A 16,638-nucleotide genomic window follows, 5' to 3' on the forward strand; every position below is an offset into this window, starting at 1 on the left:
TGATGTTTGCCCATATTGTGCTGTTGGCATGTATTGATTGTAATGGCAAACCTCTGTGTGTCTCCCTTCACTCCCCTTTGCACACTGCTACTGTGCTGTGCCAGATTTTGATTGCCTTGTGCTGCCCGAGTCTACCAGACACCATAATATAATTGTATGTGGTTTAGCTGAGCAGTGATGAGAGCATGTCCCCTCGCCATGTGCACTGCATCCCATAGCTGATTACAGTGAATCCCATTATATGCAAGCTTACCACCATGCCACCGTGCTGCTGCCTACCAGAATAAAGCCAAATGTACAGTAGCAAGATCCTCTATGTCCCTCAGCTTTGAGTGTCCCCCTCGGCAAAAGCAGAGTGTTGCGTGGTTCCTTGGCTAACGGACCGACAGTGAGCATTCCTCCGTAGCTTGTTAGTTGAACTTTCTGTTTCCAATAGCGCCATCTATTGGCACCTGTATGCCATTACAGGCATAATAGCTAATAGAAAGTTTAACTAACAACAAGCTACAGAGGAATGCTCACTGTGCGGTCCGTTAGCAAAGCAACCGCGCAACACTCTGCTTTTGCGGAGGGGGACACTCAAAGTTCAGGGACACGGATGATCTTGCTACTGTACATTTGGCTCTACTCTGGCGGGTAGCGGCATGGCGGCATGGTGGTAAGCTTGCATCTAATGGGGATTGCAGTAATCAGCTATAGGATGCAATGCACATGGCGAGGTGACACGCAGTTATCACCGCTCAGCTAAACTAGGTATACTGCGGTGCCTGGTAGACTGGAGGGGGGGGATGTTTGGGTCTGCAACTACAGGGGACTCGAGTATAGGCCGAGACCCCCACTTTTGGACCACTTTTTTGGTCTCAAAAACTTGGCTTATACTCGAGTATATACGGTATCTGTTTTTTTTCTTTCAGCTTTTGCCATGGGTACAGTTTAAGTATAATCTTCAAGGACTCGTCTACCAATCACAGAGTTTAACAAACAATGTAAATCCCAAATTTAGACCGGCTTCAGAGTGGGACGTACACATTTACACACAAAGATTTCCTTCCTTCTGCTTTTAAATATATAATACAGTATTCGTTTTCATATAATCCCTAGTTTGCTGAAAACAAGGCAAAGGTGATATTTTAGCAGAGAATGTTTTAATCTTTTGTAGCACTCTTGTCCGACAATATAAAACAGCAACAGCCTATGGAGTAGAATCAGAGCCGTGTAGTTTCCTCAGGAATAAGAATGGCCTAATCTGTCCATTTTACATTTCCATACACGTCACAGACATCACAACTCCATTAGCTCCTCACCTGGGAAAAGGGAAACTCCTCCATAGGGCGGCTTCTTCTTCCCTTCAGGTGGCAAGGTTTCTAGAGACAGAGAAACACTTTAAATATGAGGCTTTTTGAGAATTTATATGTCTCACTTTAAAAAAAAAAGTATCCTTTATTAAAGCATCCTATCAAAAGGACAGTAGAGTTAACACGCAGCAGTGTTCTCAGGATGAATATAAATATAAAAATCTTTATTAAACTGGGACATATCCCGTAAAAGCAATTAAAAAAACAGCAACCAGCAGGGCACAGTGGCTCAATTCATCAAATTATATAAGTATGTAATCACACATAGTATACACTATAGCTACATCAAGTAGCAGAGTACTCGACAATAAAGTCCCAAACACTTGCCACAAGGATAACATGGTGATAATAAATCTGTATTACCAACAGTAAAAGATAATGAGGTAGATATAGATAGAGAGCAAGCCCGCTCAGACACACTAGGATGATGCATCCTTCATTTTCTCTTTTTGATGTTTCTCCTTTTATGTATAACTTTCTTATCTACTATTCATTGCCGCACATGTCCTATTTTACCGACCATTACTTTAGACAGGACGCGATTGGGCTAGCGCGTCATGTGAACACCCGCAGCTCCATTACGTCAGCATGAAGTGGCCACGTCTTGCAGGAAGTCAGGGTGGCGTTCGCCTGATATATAAAGGGAACGGGTTTTTAATCCATTATCCTCTGAAGAAGCAACGGTGTTCCGATACATGTGAGGGACGGAACGGCCAGGGGCTACACTTGGGACGTCTGTGGTAAGCTTTTTGCATTTTCTACCTTTCAGGGATCCTCTTGCTACATTTAAATGTGTCTGAGTGGGCTTGCTCTCTATCTATATCTACCTCATTATCATTATACTATTGGTAATACATCTTTATCCTTGAGTGGCAAGTGTTTGGGACATTATTGTTGAGTACTCTGCTACCCGATGTACCTATACTATGTGTGATTACATACTTATATAATTTGATGAATTGAGCCACTGTGCCCTGCCGGCTGTTTTTTAATTGTTTTTATGGGATACGTCCCAGTTTAATAAAGATTTTCATATTTGTATTTATGAGAGTGTACTTGTGATCCCTTATTTGAAGTCGCCATATGGGTAGCTTTCTCTTGGTGTATGAATATTGCTTGTTATATCCAACGCGATGGTATTATATATATTTTGGCTCCTTTGCGGTGTTCAAGCAGTTTGTTAGTTGGTCAGAATATTATAACAAAACAATGAATCAAACACCAGGCGTGAATTATCACACAAAAATACAGTCAGGACAGATTCTCTCATGAAGCAAGGTGAAACATTTGCATCAGGCGCCAAAGATTACAGGGGCAGCATGTTTGTACTGTGTTTACACTAATAGCGTGCAGTCAGAGTAAGAGAAGAAGCAAGTGGAAAGTGAGGTGAAGAGGTCATCATTAGGGAAAAGCAGCTTGTTGTGTTGTGTGAGGAGTCTGACAGTGAGTGAGGAGGGGGAGTCAGGAGAGCAGCAGTGTTTCATTTGAATTGCACAACAGAAGTGAGGAGGTGGCACTGTTATCCTGGCTGAGGGTGAGCAGCTTGTTTGTCACAGACTTACTGCCAGCCAGTATGTTATTGTGTTGAGCTGCAGCATGTCATGTGAGAACATTAAATGAAGCAGAGTAAATTGTCGGGTACTGTGCAATCATTCCATAATGGGAAGGGGGGGGGGGGTGCATCCTCACAAGTCTGCCTCAGGCAGCAAAAAGTCTAGAACCGACCCTGAATACAGTTACCCCTTACCCTTTGCTTCCAACATAATGAACTCAAAACTTTCCACAGGGCCCTCTAGCATGTCAGACTTTCACCAGCAATGAGGTTGGGTATCAATACATAACCTTGCAATCCATTTAAATACTACCAAACAGATTGTCCTTTATTTAAATCAAAATCTGCCAACCATACAACATCTAACCATTGTCCCCATATCTTTTCAAACTTGTGTGGTGCTGCTCTATGGAAATAAATGTGTTTTTTTTCTAGACATCATGGGAACATTTTGAAGCCCCCTCCCCAATCCTCTGTAGATAACTCCCCCAAATCTTGCACCCTCTTTTATAGAATTTCAGAGGAAATTTCTTTAAGAAGAGGCTCAGGAGTAAGGCACCCCATGCCGAAGTGTCTCACATTTTTAAACATTTACAGTGCAAGTGAAATTTCCTATTGTCAGATGCTCTTACCAGGTTTGATTACAGGGGCCATTTCTGGTGGCTTGCGTTCCTTCGGATTGATGTCTGAGAAAAGATCACCCTGAAATCAAATGAATTTTTTTTTTTTAAATTAAAGACAGTAGAAGTTACCTGCTGATACAATGGAGGTTGAGTAAAAGGTGTTTTTTGTGGGAGTTCAAAAGAAAATTTGAGTAGTTGTATTCAGCTATTCATATGTTAATTATTGTCAAGACATTTTATAGAAGGAATAAAGAAAACATATTCATAGTCATAGTATACACCAAGTGGGAATAATACTCTCTAAAAGGCCCCAGTGTGTCACTATGTATGTAATAAAGAAATTACCAGTCCAGTTGCCCTTTTTAAGGTGCCCAGCATAGCCAGATGCCACCCATATGTATGACACTGTAGTGCTGTAGGGTTACATTTGCCACGCCCTTCCCTGGAGCCAGACATACACATACCCATTAATGTGGCAGTATGGAATGATATCATGCTGGAAATAAACATAGCAAGAACGGATTCTTAAAAGGGACTCCGAGCAGTGCAGAAACTATGGTAAGATGCATATCATTTTAAAGCTCTCTTTCTCCTCTTTCCAATGATATATAAACCGCCGCCCTATGCCTTTTAGTTTTCGCTATTTTCACGATTGAAATTGCAGCGGCCGCGATTTCGATCGCGAAAATAGAGAAAACTAAAAGGCGTAGGGCGACGATTTAGGGGTCGTCAGAAAGAGGAGAAAGAGAGATTTAAAATGATATCCATCTTTCCATAGTTACATTGTATTACACAGGGCGACTTTTTTTCAAAGTCAGCAGCTCCATTCAGCAGAAAAAGTCGCCCTGTGCAATACAATGTAACTATGGAAAGATGGATATCATTTTAAAGCTCTCTTTCTCCTCTTTCTGGCAACACCTAAATCGTCGCCCTACGCCTTTTAGTTTTCTCTATTTTCGCGATCGAAATCGCGGCCGCGGCAATTTCAATCGCAAGAATAGCGAAAACTAAAAGGCGTAGGGTGGCGGTTTATATATCATTGGAAAGAGGAGAAAGAGAGCTTTAAAATGATATGCATCTTTCCATAGTTTCTGCACTGCTCGGAGTACCTTTAAAACCCAACCAAACTCTGTCGGTGAACGAACTGCAAAGCACTTTGAGTTATGCAGGTTTAGCCTAATGCACATCATCTGTTCAGAAGAAATGCAATGTAAAACCATCAGTTACACGCAGTAACACAAACTTCCAGAGGTGCTGCTGTGCACAGTGTGAGAATCAGCTTTCCATGGCTGACCTTCAATAGATCAAATGTTATGATTTTATTTTATCATTAAAGATATGCTAACCTCTTCTTCATCATCGTCATCATCAAAAAGCCCCTTTCCACCACTGAAGAGACCGCCTTTGTTACCAAAGAAGTCCTCATCAGTAAGTTTAGGTGGTTTGAAGATGTCATCCTCTTCATCTAGCAAGAAACACAAATAATACCACACTTCAAAATTTGGTACAGGGAATCTTAATCATACAACATTTAGTCCTGAGGACACGGCCCTACAGTCCTGAGGACACGGCCCTACAAGTACCTTATGTTGTGTAGCGACATTCATACACCAATACATAGTATCAAAATCAAGTCTAAAATAGGTATTGAGTTGCCACGTGGCCTGGCCTCCATCCTACCACAGCGATTGAGAGGGGTTCTTTGCTCGCCCCCCCTCCACCTGCCAAAAGATGGGGCGCCAATAGCCCCCTCAAACAAAGTGGAATATGTCAAATGTATGCCTGACTTCTGAACTTTTGGACATTGTTCTTCTCAGCGGCGGTTCCATTGTCCCTTGGTGCCGATATATTTGCTACTATATATTACAAAGTGGAATATGTAATGGAGGCGTCAAGAGAAGACAGCACTCCAATATAACCTCCTTGAACCAAGGGGAAGGGGGGGGGGGGGGGGTGCTATGATCATAAGTCAATAAGTGGTGTGGGTTAGCCAAGAGGGATATGGTTGGCCTGTCTGTAAATTGCCTCCAAAGGCACTATATCCACAACACGTACCAAACAAGGACTGTTGCAAAAAGTGGAAAACTGAAGGTGAACTATTTACACAGCGAGTCCTTTTCTACATGTTTCAACCAGTTAGGGCCTCATCAGGAGTACACATTCTAAACACGGTAGCATATGAAAAAAAAAAAAAAACACTGAGTCAAACAAAAGTACAACCCAAGTCAATCGCTGTGGTAGGATTGAGGCTGTGACAAGTGGAAACTCAATACCTATTTTAGACTTGATTTTTATACTATGAATTGTTACATGATTGTCTCTACACTAGACGATCACAGGTACTTGTAGGAGCGTGTCCTCAGGACCAAGTGTTGCAAGAAACACAAATAGACATGAAATCTACAGGTAAGAAGAAGACAGGAGACAGTGGCATCAATTCACTAAGCTTTATCAAACGCTTTATCAAATGTTTGATAATTTACCTCATGGGTAAAATCTAATTTTGAATTCACTAAGGTGTTATACGTTTATCGAATGAATTATGAATGAATGAATAAAACATTTGATAAATCTATAACACCTTAGTGAATTCAAAATTAGGATTTACCCATGAGGTAAATTATCAAGCGTGTGATAATGCGTTTGGTAAAGCTTAGTGAATTGATGCCACTGGCACAATTACATCTAGAATTAAGTAGTAGTAGTAGGTGTAATATTGCTCAAATATAACAGCTGGCAATATTTAACAAGAAAATAGTTTGTGTTCCAAAAATCACACATTTCTAACATACAGATCGCCAATGACACTCATATTGCAAAGCATGCTGGTATTTCTAACAAAACCTTTTTACTGCCTGTGTGCTTGCAGGCACCTGTGCAACACAGAACAAGCAAGTGCACTCAATAGCTTCACTTGATTAAGAGAAAGACAAAAAATGTGAGGGATTCTGCAGTCTGTGTAAGCTGATCTCCACGCTCCTCATGTCTATTTCAGCTTAAATGACAACTGAAGCAAGAGGGATATGAGGGCTGTCATTTTTATTTCCTTTTAAGCAGTACCAGTTGCCTGGCTATCCTGCTGATCCTTTGCCTTTAATACTTTTAGCCATAGACCCTGAACAAGCATGCAGCAGATCTGGTGTTTCTGACATTATTGTCAGATCTGACAAGATTAGCTGCAGGCTTGTTTCTGGTGTTATTCAGACACTACTGCAACCAAATAGACTTGTAAAGCTGCCAGTCAACTGGTATTGTTTAAAAGGAAATAAATATGGCAGCCTCCATATTATTCTCACTTCAGTTGTCATTGAACAGCGGTTGCATGAACATATTTCAAAGTAACCCAATCACTGTTTTCCTTGCAAACAAAAGGAAGCTTGGATTTGTGAAAAAAACTATACTACATTATTAGACATAAAAACTTTTTTTTTCCTTCTGAAGGGAACCTAAGGCATACATCTTCATTCCCATATAAATAATGCCAGTTGCCAGGCTGTCATGCTGAGCTTTTGGCTTTAGTTGTTTTTGAGTCACACACCTGCAACAAGCATGCAACCAGTGGAGACACACCAGAGTAAAAACATCTGATCTGCATGCTCATTCTGGGCCAGTGACTTAAAGGGGAACTGAAGTAAGAGGTATACGGAGGCTGCCATATTTATTTCCTTTTAGTCAATACCAGTTGCCTGGCAGCCCTGCTGGTCTGTTTCTCTGCAGTAGTATCTGAATAACACCAGAAACAAGCATGCAGCTAGTCTTGTCAGATCTGACTTTAAAGTCTGAAACACCTGATCGGCTGCATGCTTGTTCAGGGGCTATGGCTAATAGTATTAGAGGCAGAGGATCAGCAGGGCTGCCAGGCAACTGGTATTGCTTAAAAGGAAATAAACATGGCAGCCTCCATATACCTCTCTCTTCAGTTCCCCTTTTAAAGTATTAGAGGCAAAGCATCAGCACAGAAGTCAGGCAACGGGCATTATTATTAGACATCCACATTCCTCTCACTTTAGGTACCCTTTAAGCATTGTGCATATGCTAGATGGTTCTTGGCTGAGGTAGACGGCCAGGGCCGCCTCTGCCAAGACTCTAGCGTGCGCAATGACTCCCAACCTCCCTCAACGCGCCGGTGGGCGAGTCGCCTGGATGATTATCTTGGCTGAGCGCACAAGGCCATTGTTCCCCTCACCCCAGTGAAGAAATGGAAGTCACAAAGAGCTCATTGCTGGAAACGTTGTGTGGCCCATGTCTGTAATGCCTGCACTTTGATTCTGCAATAAAGCGGGTATATTGACTTGTATCACTGGTTGAGAGACCTCCATTCCTTCAGTGGACTACACATAAGGAGATGGTGCGGCACTCTACAGCATTGATTGTTTTTTTTTCCTATTCACCCCGCACGCTCCATGTTGCACTGACAGCCCTACTTCCCCATGCACAGCAAAAGAAAGCATCGATAGTCTACAGGCTAGCGACATGTCTGAACAGACTTCGCTCCAAACTGTCGCCCAAGGGATCGAGTCCCAATCCCTGCAGGGCGACAGTTCTTGTATGTGTGAGCTTTTTACAGAGTAAATATAAACTATTGATGGTCTGCATGTGACACTGAAATCATTTATATGTATCTGATCAGACAGCACAGACAAGCCTACCATCAGAGGGAGGTCTTTTAACTTCTCTCTCCTTTTCTTTCTTGGCTTTGACTTCCGATGCTATGGCTGTGAGTTAGAAACACAAACGTTAAGCTCTTGAAAAAGAACGAACAGCTAAGTTACAGTACATAAAAGCTGTATATGATAAAGATACATCATATAAACATTAGCAAGATTATTACGGTAATTAAAGTTAATGAAGCAGGGAGCAATGTACAATAACTCGCAATATAGGCATGCAGTCATCTTGCAATGTACTACAAATTGAGACTGTAAGCCGAAATGCAGACGAGTACTTTTATGGGCCATTTCTAAATAACAGTAAAAAGCTGCCAATGTCTTCCACTCCATTAGTGTCTATAGTACACTACTGTATATAGGGCCTACTTATAAATAAAATGTAAGGGCCTGTCTTCATGCATTTTGTGCACAAAAAAATTGCAACCAATGTTAATCATTGGGCTAATTCCCGCTTGAATGTGTTTTTCACATGCAGAAAAAACTATTGACAGCAATGCCAAAGTGTCAGACAAGTCAAGCAGAAAAACTGACACACAGGAAAAACTGATGAGTGGAAACAGGCCCTTAACTAAAGAAAGGGTCTTTTTGAGGTTTTATTTACTGTACTTTCACGTTCTAATTTTACTTTACTGCTTCTGCACACTAATAGACAGACAGTAACTGAAGGAAATCTAGGGTGGGGGACCACAGCTCTATGTGTGTAACAGTATCTTTGAGAAGACTAGAGAAAAACAAGCATACTCTACATATAGTGTAGGTGTAATTTGTGGGCTAATGCCCTGAGAGGAAAGGTCTCACCCAGATGATGTGGCTGGGATTCCCTGTATGGGCTGCCAGCTACTGTGCTTGTGTCTCACTCAGGCCGGGGATGTGGCAAGCTGCAGGTGGCAATCCTCCAAGATGGATTCCTGTGCCTGTGGCATCTGGTGTCCAGTAATTTGCACTACAGAGTTGGTGGAGGTTGGACAGCTGAAGGCACGCCATGTGTGCCAAAAGAGTGCGCTCGGCGGGTACGAGCCCAGCTGGCTGTGTGTGCAGTAAGTGAATAAGGAGACACAGCCGTAGTTAGCCACTGGAGCCAGGCAGGTAAGTATAAGCCTTTTAATGCAAATAAGGCATATACTTACCTGCCTGGCTCCTGCGGCCAACTACCGCGGTGTCTCCTCATCCGCTGTCTGACATCCATCGACTCTGTAGTGCAAACTACTGACACCAGAAGCCAACGGCACTGGAATCCATTTTGGTTCCCCATCTGCAGTTTGCCTCAAGCCACGTCCCGAGTGGGACACAAGCAAATAATTAAGATTTCTGACTTTGGGGTGAAGCGGTTAGGCTGCACAATTTGCTTCTTTGCCACAAATGATTTATGCAGCAATCCAAGACTTGATCGCGTCAAATGTAGAAGAGTACACGATGCATCCACATTTTTCCATATCTTAGCTGCAATAGTTAAATTACACTATTCTGAACTAGGATTGTACACAAATTACTTTGTAAATATCACAGATAAGCATTTACTCACATACACATATTATATATGTACTTACAGGACTGATCAGCATCCTGACGTTTTGGGATTTCTGCTTGTATCCGAGCAGCCAGTTCATCAGCGAATGACTTGGTTCTAGTCTTTGTCTGCAGACACACGCAGAGATTCATCACTGGGTCTAGTTCATATTCTACTTCCCTATTACAAGGCAAATACCTGCGATGTGTGATCTAGAACAGTGTTTCTCAACATTTTATTGGTATGTACCCCTTTTAAAAACCTGTACTCAACAAGTACCCCCTAGCATAGTAAATATTATCACAAGTACCCCTTGACCAATATATTTAATCGTAGTACATGATAATTGGTTCCAAGCATTTACTATTGCTTTTAATTAGCTAAAACACTAAGTTGGTGTTGTTTAAATAAGATTTATCATTTTCTAAAACTCTAAATTTGTTATTCTTGGTTAAGTATACCAAGGCCGAGTACCCCCTGGAAGCATCAGAAGTACCCCCTGGGGTACACGTATCACATGTTGAGAACCTAGGATCTAGAAGACATGGCAATGCCATTCCAATTCTGGACACGCATTACCTTGGCATCATTTTGTTCCACAGATTTATTGGTAATTTTCAATTGGTTGACTTGATCATACGCCATGCTGCTAATGTGAGGGACTGACATGGTTAACTGTATTTGTAAATATGTTTGCATACCACTTGCACTGAGCACCTTATTTCATTCCTGACGATGGCCTGATTATGGGTCGAAACATGTAGAGTCGCTGTGTGAGTAATATAAACTTCTTCTTGTGGGATGAAGCTCATTTTAGAAGATAGTACACCTGGGCCCTAGGATTGAATCATTCTATACATAGTCTTTTTTATTGTTTATTTTTGCTTTAAATCTTCTAAATTGAAAGTTAGGAACATCAGCTCAAGCCTGACTAAAAGTATACACAGAAGAAAGAAAACCCTATCAGTGACTGTAGTAAAGATATACAGAAGGACTGCCCCTAATATAAAACTTAACTTTTAAGAAACATGCAAATAAAATATTAAAATGATAAATGGATTGACATTTTAATATTCTTCCCTCTAATTTGCTTAGACCTGTAGCTCACACATGCGGCTCATTATACACTTTAATTTTCTAAATTTTCAGCAACTAATGCTAGAGACTGTGCAGCTGCAAAAAGATTTTTTTTTTTTATAAAAATAACAAATCCAAGAAAGCCTGGATGAGACTTACTGAGCACTAGAGGGAGCAAAATGATCACTTTAATGATCAAACAGAAGTGTTCCCTTCTACAGACACTGCAAATGGTTTTGTACAGAAAAGTGACCATGTTATTTTATAAAACTTCCAAAATCTTTTCAATGAATACTAATGTTGGAGCACTCTGTATATGTAAATATGAACAAATCGGGCTCCAGTTCTGAAACTGGGATTAGAGGAGGTAGGCAGTCACTTGATCTCTTAATACAAATGCGTAGAATAAATTGCTGTCTGTGACTGTCCTACTTCTAACCTCTGAAAAATCTCAATTTATTTATTTTATTTTCATAACTGGTTTCTATTGAAATGCAATTCAAAAAACTATGTAAGTGAAGACTGTATTCCCGAAACAATGTTTTTGCAATAAACATCTCAGCATGCATTTGCAAAGGATCACTGGTGCCCCAAGAGCTCGCCATTTTTCTTCCTCACAGTTCTTCCTCCCCACTAAAGGCCCATACACATGCCAGATAAAACTCCGCTGATGATAACCGCCTCTGCTGAGAATCCACAGTGTGTACGGCACCCCCAACCGCTCGGTCAACGATCGGACCCAGTTGATCACTTTGGCCGAGTGACAGTCAATAACGTTGTTCTCCACTTACCCAACACACCATGTGACATTCCTGCTGAGTCATTCTGCCCCCCCCCCCCCCTGCATAGAATAGTAAACATCGCTGGCTTGCATCTACAGAGCCTCGGCCCCAGTTTGGGGTCCTGATTACCATCGGGCCACATTGATTGAGCCAGTGCCTTAAGTCATCTTTGTAATCCACAATGCAGGTCCCAGTCCCCCAATGTGGTAGCACATGGAAGGAGTGGAAGCGCAAGTAGGCTGCTTGATGTCAGTGAGATTTTTTTCTTTATTGCCTAGACGAAACATTTTGTAATATTACTCGAATGTATGAGTTTGGAGGCCATTGGAAGAAAAGGGATCACAAAAGTTATTTTCTTGATAACAACAGATTTCTGTGACTTTGGTAATAAATATAAATGACCAAAAATAACATCAGTATTTCAGGATAATTCTATACCAATCGGAAATATATAAATACACAATAGCAGATCTTACAGATTTATCATTCTCTTCTTCATCTTCTTTGTCTGATTCTCCAAACAGATCTGAGCCGTTTTCTTCATCCTCGTCACTTAGGGCAGCATGCTGGTGAAATGGACAGATTTAGTGATGTTATTCAAAATAGAGCCTTCCAAGAAAATGCCCAAATGGGGAGCCACACATACAGGCATCTAGGTGTGGCAGGTAGGAACGTTCTGTGCACACCTGCAGCATTCATTTACATAATGTTGACACATTTTCTGCAGCACTTTACAGAGTACACCAAATACATATTCCTAACTGTGCATGTGAGAGGCTCACAGCCTAATGTGCCTACAACTGTCTAGGGCCAATTCTGTGGGAGAAATCAATAAACCTACCAATATGGGGCAGTGTGGCTGGGCCCTATGGCTCGCTGGCACACAGGGTGTGATGATTGACATGTGTGGTGAATGGATCAGCTGCCTGCTTCTAGAGTAAAGTGAACCTAAATCAAAAGAGAAAGAACAAGTTTAACTTACCTGGGGCTTCTACCAGCCCCCTGCAGCTACCCTGTGCCCTCATCGTCACTGAAGGATCCTCTAGTCTCTCGTAGTGCCCCTCTTTCTTCTGGATGTGCGGCCCTGATCCTCATGCCTCCTGATCGCGCTCCCATGGATAAAGATCTACGCATGTGCAGTATGGGAAAATCTTTGCTGTACATGCCCAGAACACTCCTGGCAATGGGAACGTGATCGAGGACGTGCATGAGCAGTGGCCGTTGAATCGCCGAGTCTCCTGGCCAAAAGAGGGGCGCTGCGAGGGACTGGAGGATCCCTCAGTGATGGCGCGGGCACAGAGCGGCTGCAGGGGGCTGGTAGAAGCTCTAGGTAAGTTAAACTCGTTTTTTTCTCTTTCAAACTGTTTTAAAGTGTTAACTTTTGTACACCATCTCTGGGAAAATATGTAGCTTAATAAAAAATATTTGTACCACAGTATCTGTTTATTTTTTCCATCACCCCCTTTCACCCTCTTACTTTTTAAGCCTGTAGTGATCTGTATTGAAAAGAACATAATGAATAAAATTGCTTATTGTTTACAATATTCATTTATAAATTATTTAGTCAGTGTATGCCCTTGTAAAATCTTTCCTCTCCCTGATTTACATTCTGACATTTATCACAGGTAGAGACATCTTTTGTTCTGCCAAGTGATCTGTACGGAACGTTCATTACTTAAAGAGTAACTGTCAGGCTACAAAAGCTAATTTAGACCTCTATTCTCCTGTGTTAAACAATTTAGACGGAAGCCAAAAAGGCAATACTGAAGATAAAAATCTCTCTTACATTTGATGTGTGCTTATCAGCAAAGCTGTTATTCCCAAGCTTTTAAGAAGACGCAAGCCGTATTCCATACTGCAAAGCATTCTGTGGCTCTCCCCTCGGCTGCTAATGAGAAGTTACAGGGTCAAGTAACAATAGCATGTAACTCAGACCAGCGCACAGCACTGATAACTCTCCCGGCAGAGTACACTGCAGGAGTCCGCTATTGTTCCTAGCCACATGGCTAATTAATATTCACTGCACACTACTGTTATTCAGTACGAGCTTTTCTGTGATCAGGAAGCAGGGAGGACATGATGACACATTTGGCTTCATAGGAGACAGACAAACATGGAACCTGCCATGAGCTGTCAGGAGCATCATTCTCTGCATATACTATATAAAGATTCTGTGAAATCCAAACGTGGACAGTGAAATGCATATGTAATGTAAGTACAGCCTATATTTAGCTACTGATATATGTGTTTATTTTCTCTGAGACCCTATACCTAACAGCTCCTCTTTAAAGTTCTATGCACAGAGGAATATTCTACTTGCTTGGCAGTTGGAAAAAGCTGTTATTTCCCACAATGCAATGAGGTTTACAGACAGCAAACTTTTAAGATCATGGTCATGACTTCACACTGTGGGAGGAGTTTCACCACAATATCAGCCAAACAGACCCCCAAACAGCCAAACAGATCTATTTGAGAAAAGGTAAAGATTTCTTGTGGGAAAGGGGGTACCAGCTATTGATTGGGATGAGGTTCAATCCTGAGTTAAAGTTCCTCTTTATGCGCTGCTGCTAGTAGTAGTAGTTGTAGTAGTAGTCAATAACAATTACAAAAGCAACATTTTGGGCACATTCCTTTTGTGCCGGACCTACAAATATATTTTTGGATGTGGAATGAAACCAGGGTCCAGGAGGACCCTCAAACATAGGTAGAATATAAATGTTCCACAGCAGACATAATCCTGGTTAGGATATACCCAGTATCTGGACTCCAGCACAGCAAGAATACATGCGCTGGCAGCTTTTCTACTAGGTCTCACACAGTGCCAATAAGAGCCGCACAATTAGGCCGGCTTACCAGTGACGTGCCATCCATTTGCAAGGCAACGTGTTACTACCAGGGAGGAGGCTGGGCAAGGAGCCTACGCCTTCCTGGCAACTTCATCTATCCTGCAACAAAGAGCCAATGGTTCTTAAGGGCCAATCTGACAAAGGCAAACAAGCATTATTTATCCTTCTGGATATACCCCATGCTTCTCAATCATGTATTTCCATCACAAGGAACATTTCCTTTCCTCACGGAGAAGCCTCCCTGGCATCATGCAGCTATCCATGCACACTTGTGCAGCAGCCTTACCGGTTTCTGTTCATCTTCAGAATTGTTGCCAAAATCATCTTCTGATTCCTGTAAACATTTAAAAAAGTGATATGTTAGATTAATAAAGCACTCAAAACCTTTTCAAGAGCAAACTTAACATTTTATTAAAATGTAGAAAAGGTTATTAAAGAGACACTGAAGCGGAAAAAAAAAAAAGATATTGTATAATTATAGGATTTGTATGTGCAGTACAGCGAAAAAATAAAACATTAGGAGCAGAGACATAAGTCTAATACTGTTTCCAGTACAGCAGTGTTCTCCCCAGGCTCTTTTAGACGGGTGCTCCACCCGGCTAGTTTTGGTGACCACCCGGCTCACCTAGGCTCACCTCCTCCTATGCTATAAGCAGAGTGGCACACAGAAGCACCAGCCTTGCATTCTATCATCTCGCCCCACCCGGCTTCTTTTTCATGCCACTCGGCTACTATTAAATGCCACCCGGGTAGAAAAAAATTCTGCGGAGAACACTGTACAGGAAGAGTTAAGAAACTCCAGTTATCTATGCAAAAGAGCAATTAAGCTCCACCACTTTCAAAGTCGCAGAGAGCTCTGTCTTCTGAAGCTTGTTATCTCAACTGTCAGTTGCTGTATTGTTTTTTCTTCTGCAGAGTCTCTTTACATTGTGTCTGAGCACTGTAGCAGAAGCTTTAAAGAGACTCCGTAACAAAAATTGCATCCTGTTTTTTATCATCCTACAAGTTCCAAAAGCTATTCTAATGTGTTCTGGCTAACTGCAGCACTTTCTACTATCACAGTCTCTGTAATAAAACAATGTATCTTTCCCCTGTCAGACTTGTCAGCCTGTGTCTGGAAGGCTGCCAAGTTCTTCAGTGTTGTGGTTCTGCTATGAACTCCCCCTTCCAGGCCCCTCTATGCACACTGCCTGTGTATTATTTAGATTAGAGCAGCTTCTCTCTTCTCTCTTATCTTTTACAAGCTGGATAAATCGTCCTCTGAGCTGGATGGGCTTTCACATAGTGAGGAATTACAGACAAGGGCAAAGCTGTTTGCAGGAAGAAAAGAGCAGCCTTAAACTTCAGTGCATGAGAGATGCAGGGGGAAAGAAACACACAAATGATCTCTTGAGATTCAAAAGGAAGGCTGTATACAGCCTGCTTGTGTATGGATGTATTTTCTATGTGTGGACATACTGTACATCAACCTACTTCCTGTTTTGGTGGCCATTTTGTTTGTTTATAAACAAACTTTTTAAAACTGTTTTTAACCACTTTTAATGCGGCGAGGAGCGGCGAAATTGTGTCAGAGGGTAATAGGAGATGTCCCCTAACGCACTGGTATGTTTACTTTTGTGTGATTTTAACAATACAGATTCTCTTTAAAGCCCTAGCTCAGTCTCTCATTTTTTAATGGATACAACAGTCAATTTGCACTCATTACCAATTCACAACGCTTTCAGTATTGATTGCCAGTACTTTTTGCAACATGGAGGGGCGCTAACCAGTCTTTTCCTGTCAGTACGAATTACCTGACCCCTCGTCCCACCACTGCTGGTAAGAGACTAGCTCTTATGGCCAACACTGCAGCTACAGCAGGGCAAAATAAGGCTCTTCTGTACCTACAATGCTAACCAATAGGAGTTCCTGTTTAAACACTGCAAAAGGACACATGAGTGGTGGCTGTGTGTTCAAAGGGGAAAGTTGGCCCATAGCTGGAGAACACACACTCTCCCCTTGTTGCTGCTGCAAAGTTTTGTTAATGGATCCTGGCTGACATCACACACTCCAAAAGGAAATGCTCTGGAAAGGATGCGTCATGCATGAGAAACTGTGTGAGTAGTGGCCTAGTCCCCTATTTACATTGTCAAACAATAGAACTGAGAACTAAAGCTTAATGGACCACTGTCGCAAAAAAACCTAAAATGTAAAATACATTTGGACAGATACATATAAGAAGTGCAT

At 41.8% G+C, this 16,638-nt stretch overlaps 1 protein-coding gene across 3 annotated transcripts in view; it reads right to left on the bottom strand.

Moving 5' to 3' along the window:
- WASHC2C (WASH complex subunit 2C) overlaps positions 1 to 16,638 on the bottom strand; it is an 81,840-nt gene that overhangs the window by 53,936 nt on the left and 11,266 nt on the right. For all 3 annotated transcript variants that reach the window (XM_068257608.1, XM_068257607.1, XM_068257606.1), the window contains exons 7-13: positions 14,699 to 14,746; positions 12,043 to 12,132; positions 9,748 to 9,835; positions 8,180 to 8,245; positions 4,877 to 4,995; positions 3,540 to 3,609; positions 1,305 to 1,364 (exon numbers count right to left, since the gene is read on the bottom strand). In XM_068257608.1, coding sequence (XP_068113709.1) covers positions 1,305 to 1,364; positions 3,540 to 3,609; positions 4,877 to 4,995; positions 8,180 to 8,245; positions 9,748 to 9,835; positions 12,043 to 12,132; positions 14,699 to 14,746 — 541 coding nt within the window. The remainder of the gene's footprint in view (positions 1 to 1,304; positions 1,365 to 3,539; positions 3,610 to 4,876; positions 4,996 to 8,179; positions 8,246 to 9,747; positions 9,836 to 12,042; positions 12,133 to 14,698; positions 14,747 to 16,638) is intronic.

Source organism: Hyperolius riggenbachi, chromosome 10 (assembly GCF_040937935.1).
Source record: "Hyperolius riggenbachi isolate aHypRig1 chromosome 10, aHypRig1.pri, whole genome shotgun sequence".
Taxonomy (NCBI): domain Eukaryota; kingdom Metazoa; phylum Chordata; class Amphibia; order Anura; family Hyperoliidae; genus Hyperolius; species Hyperolius riggenbachi.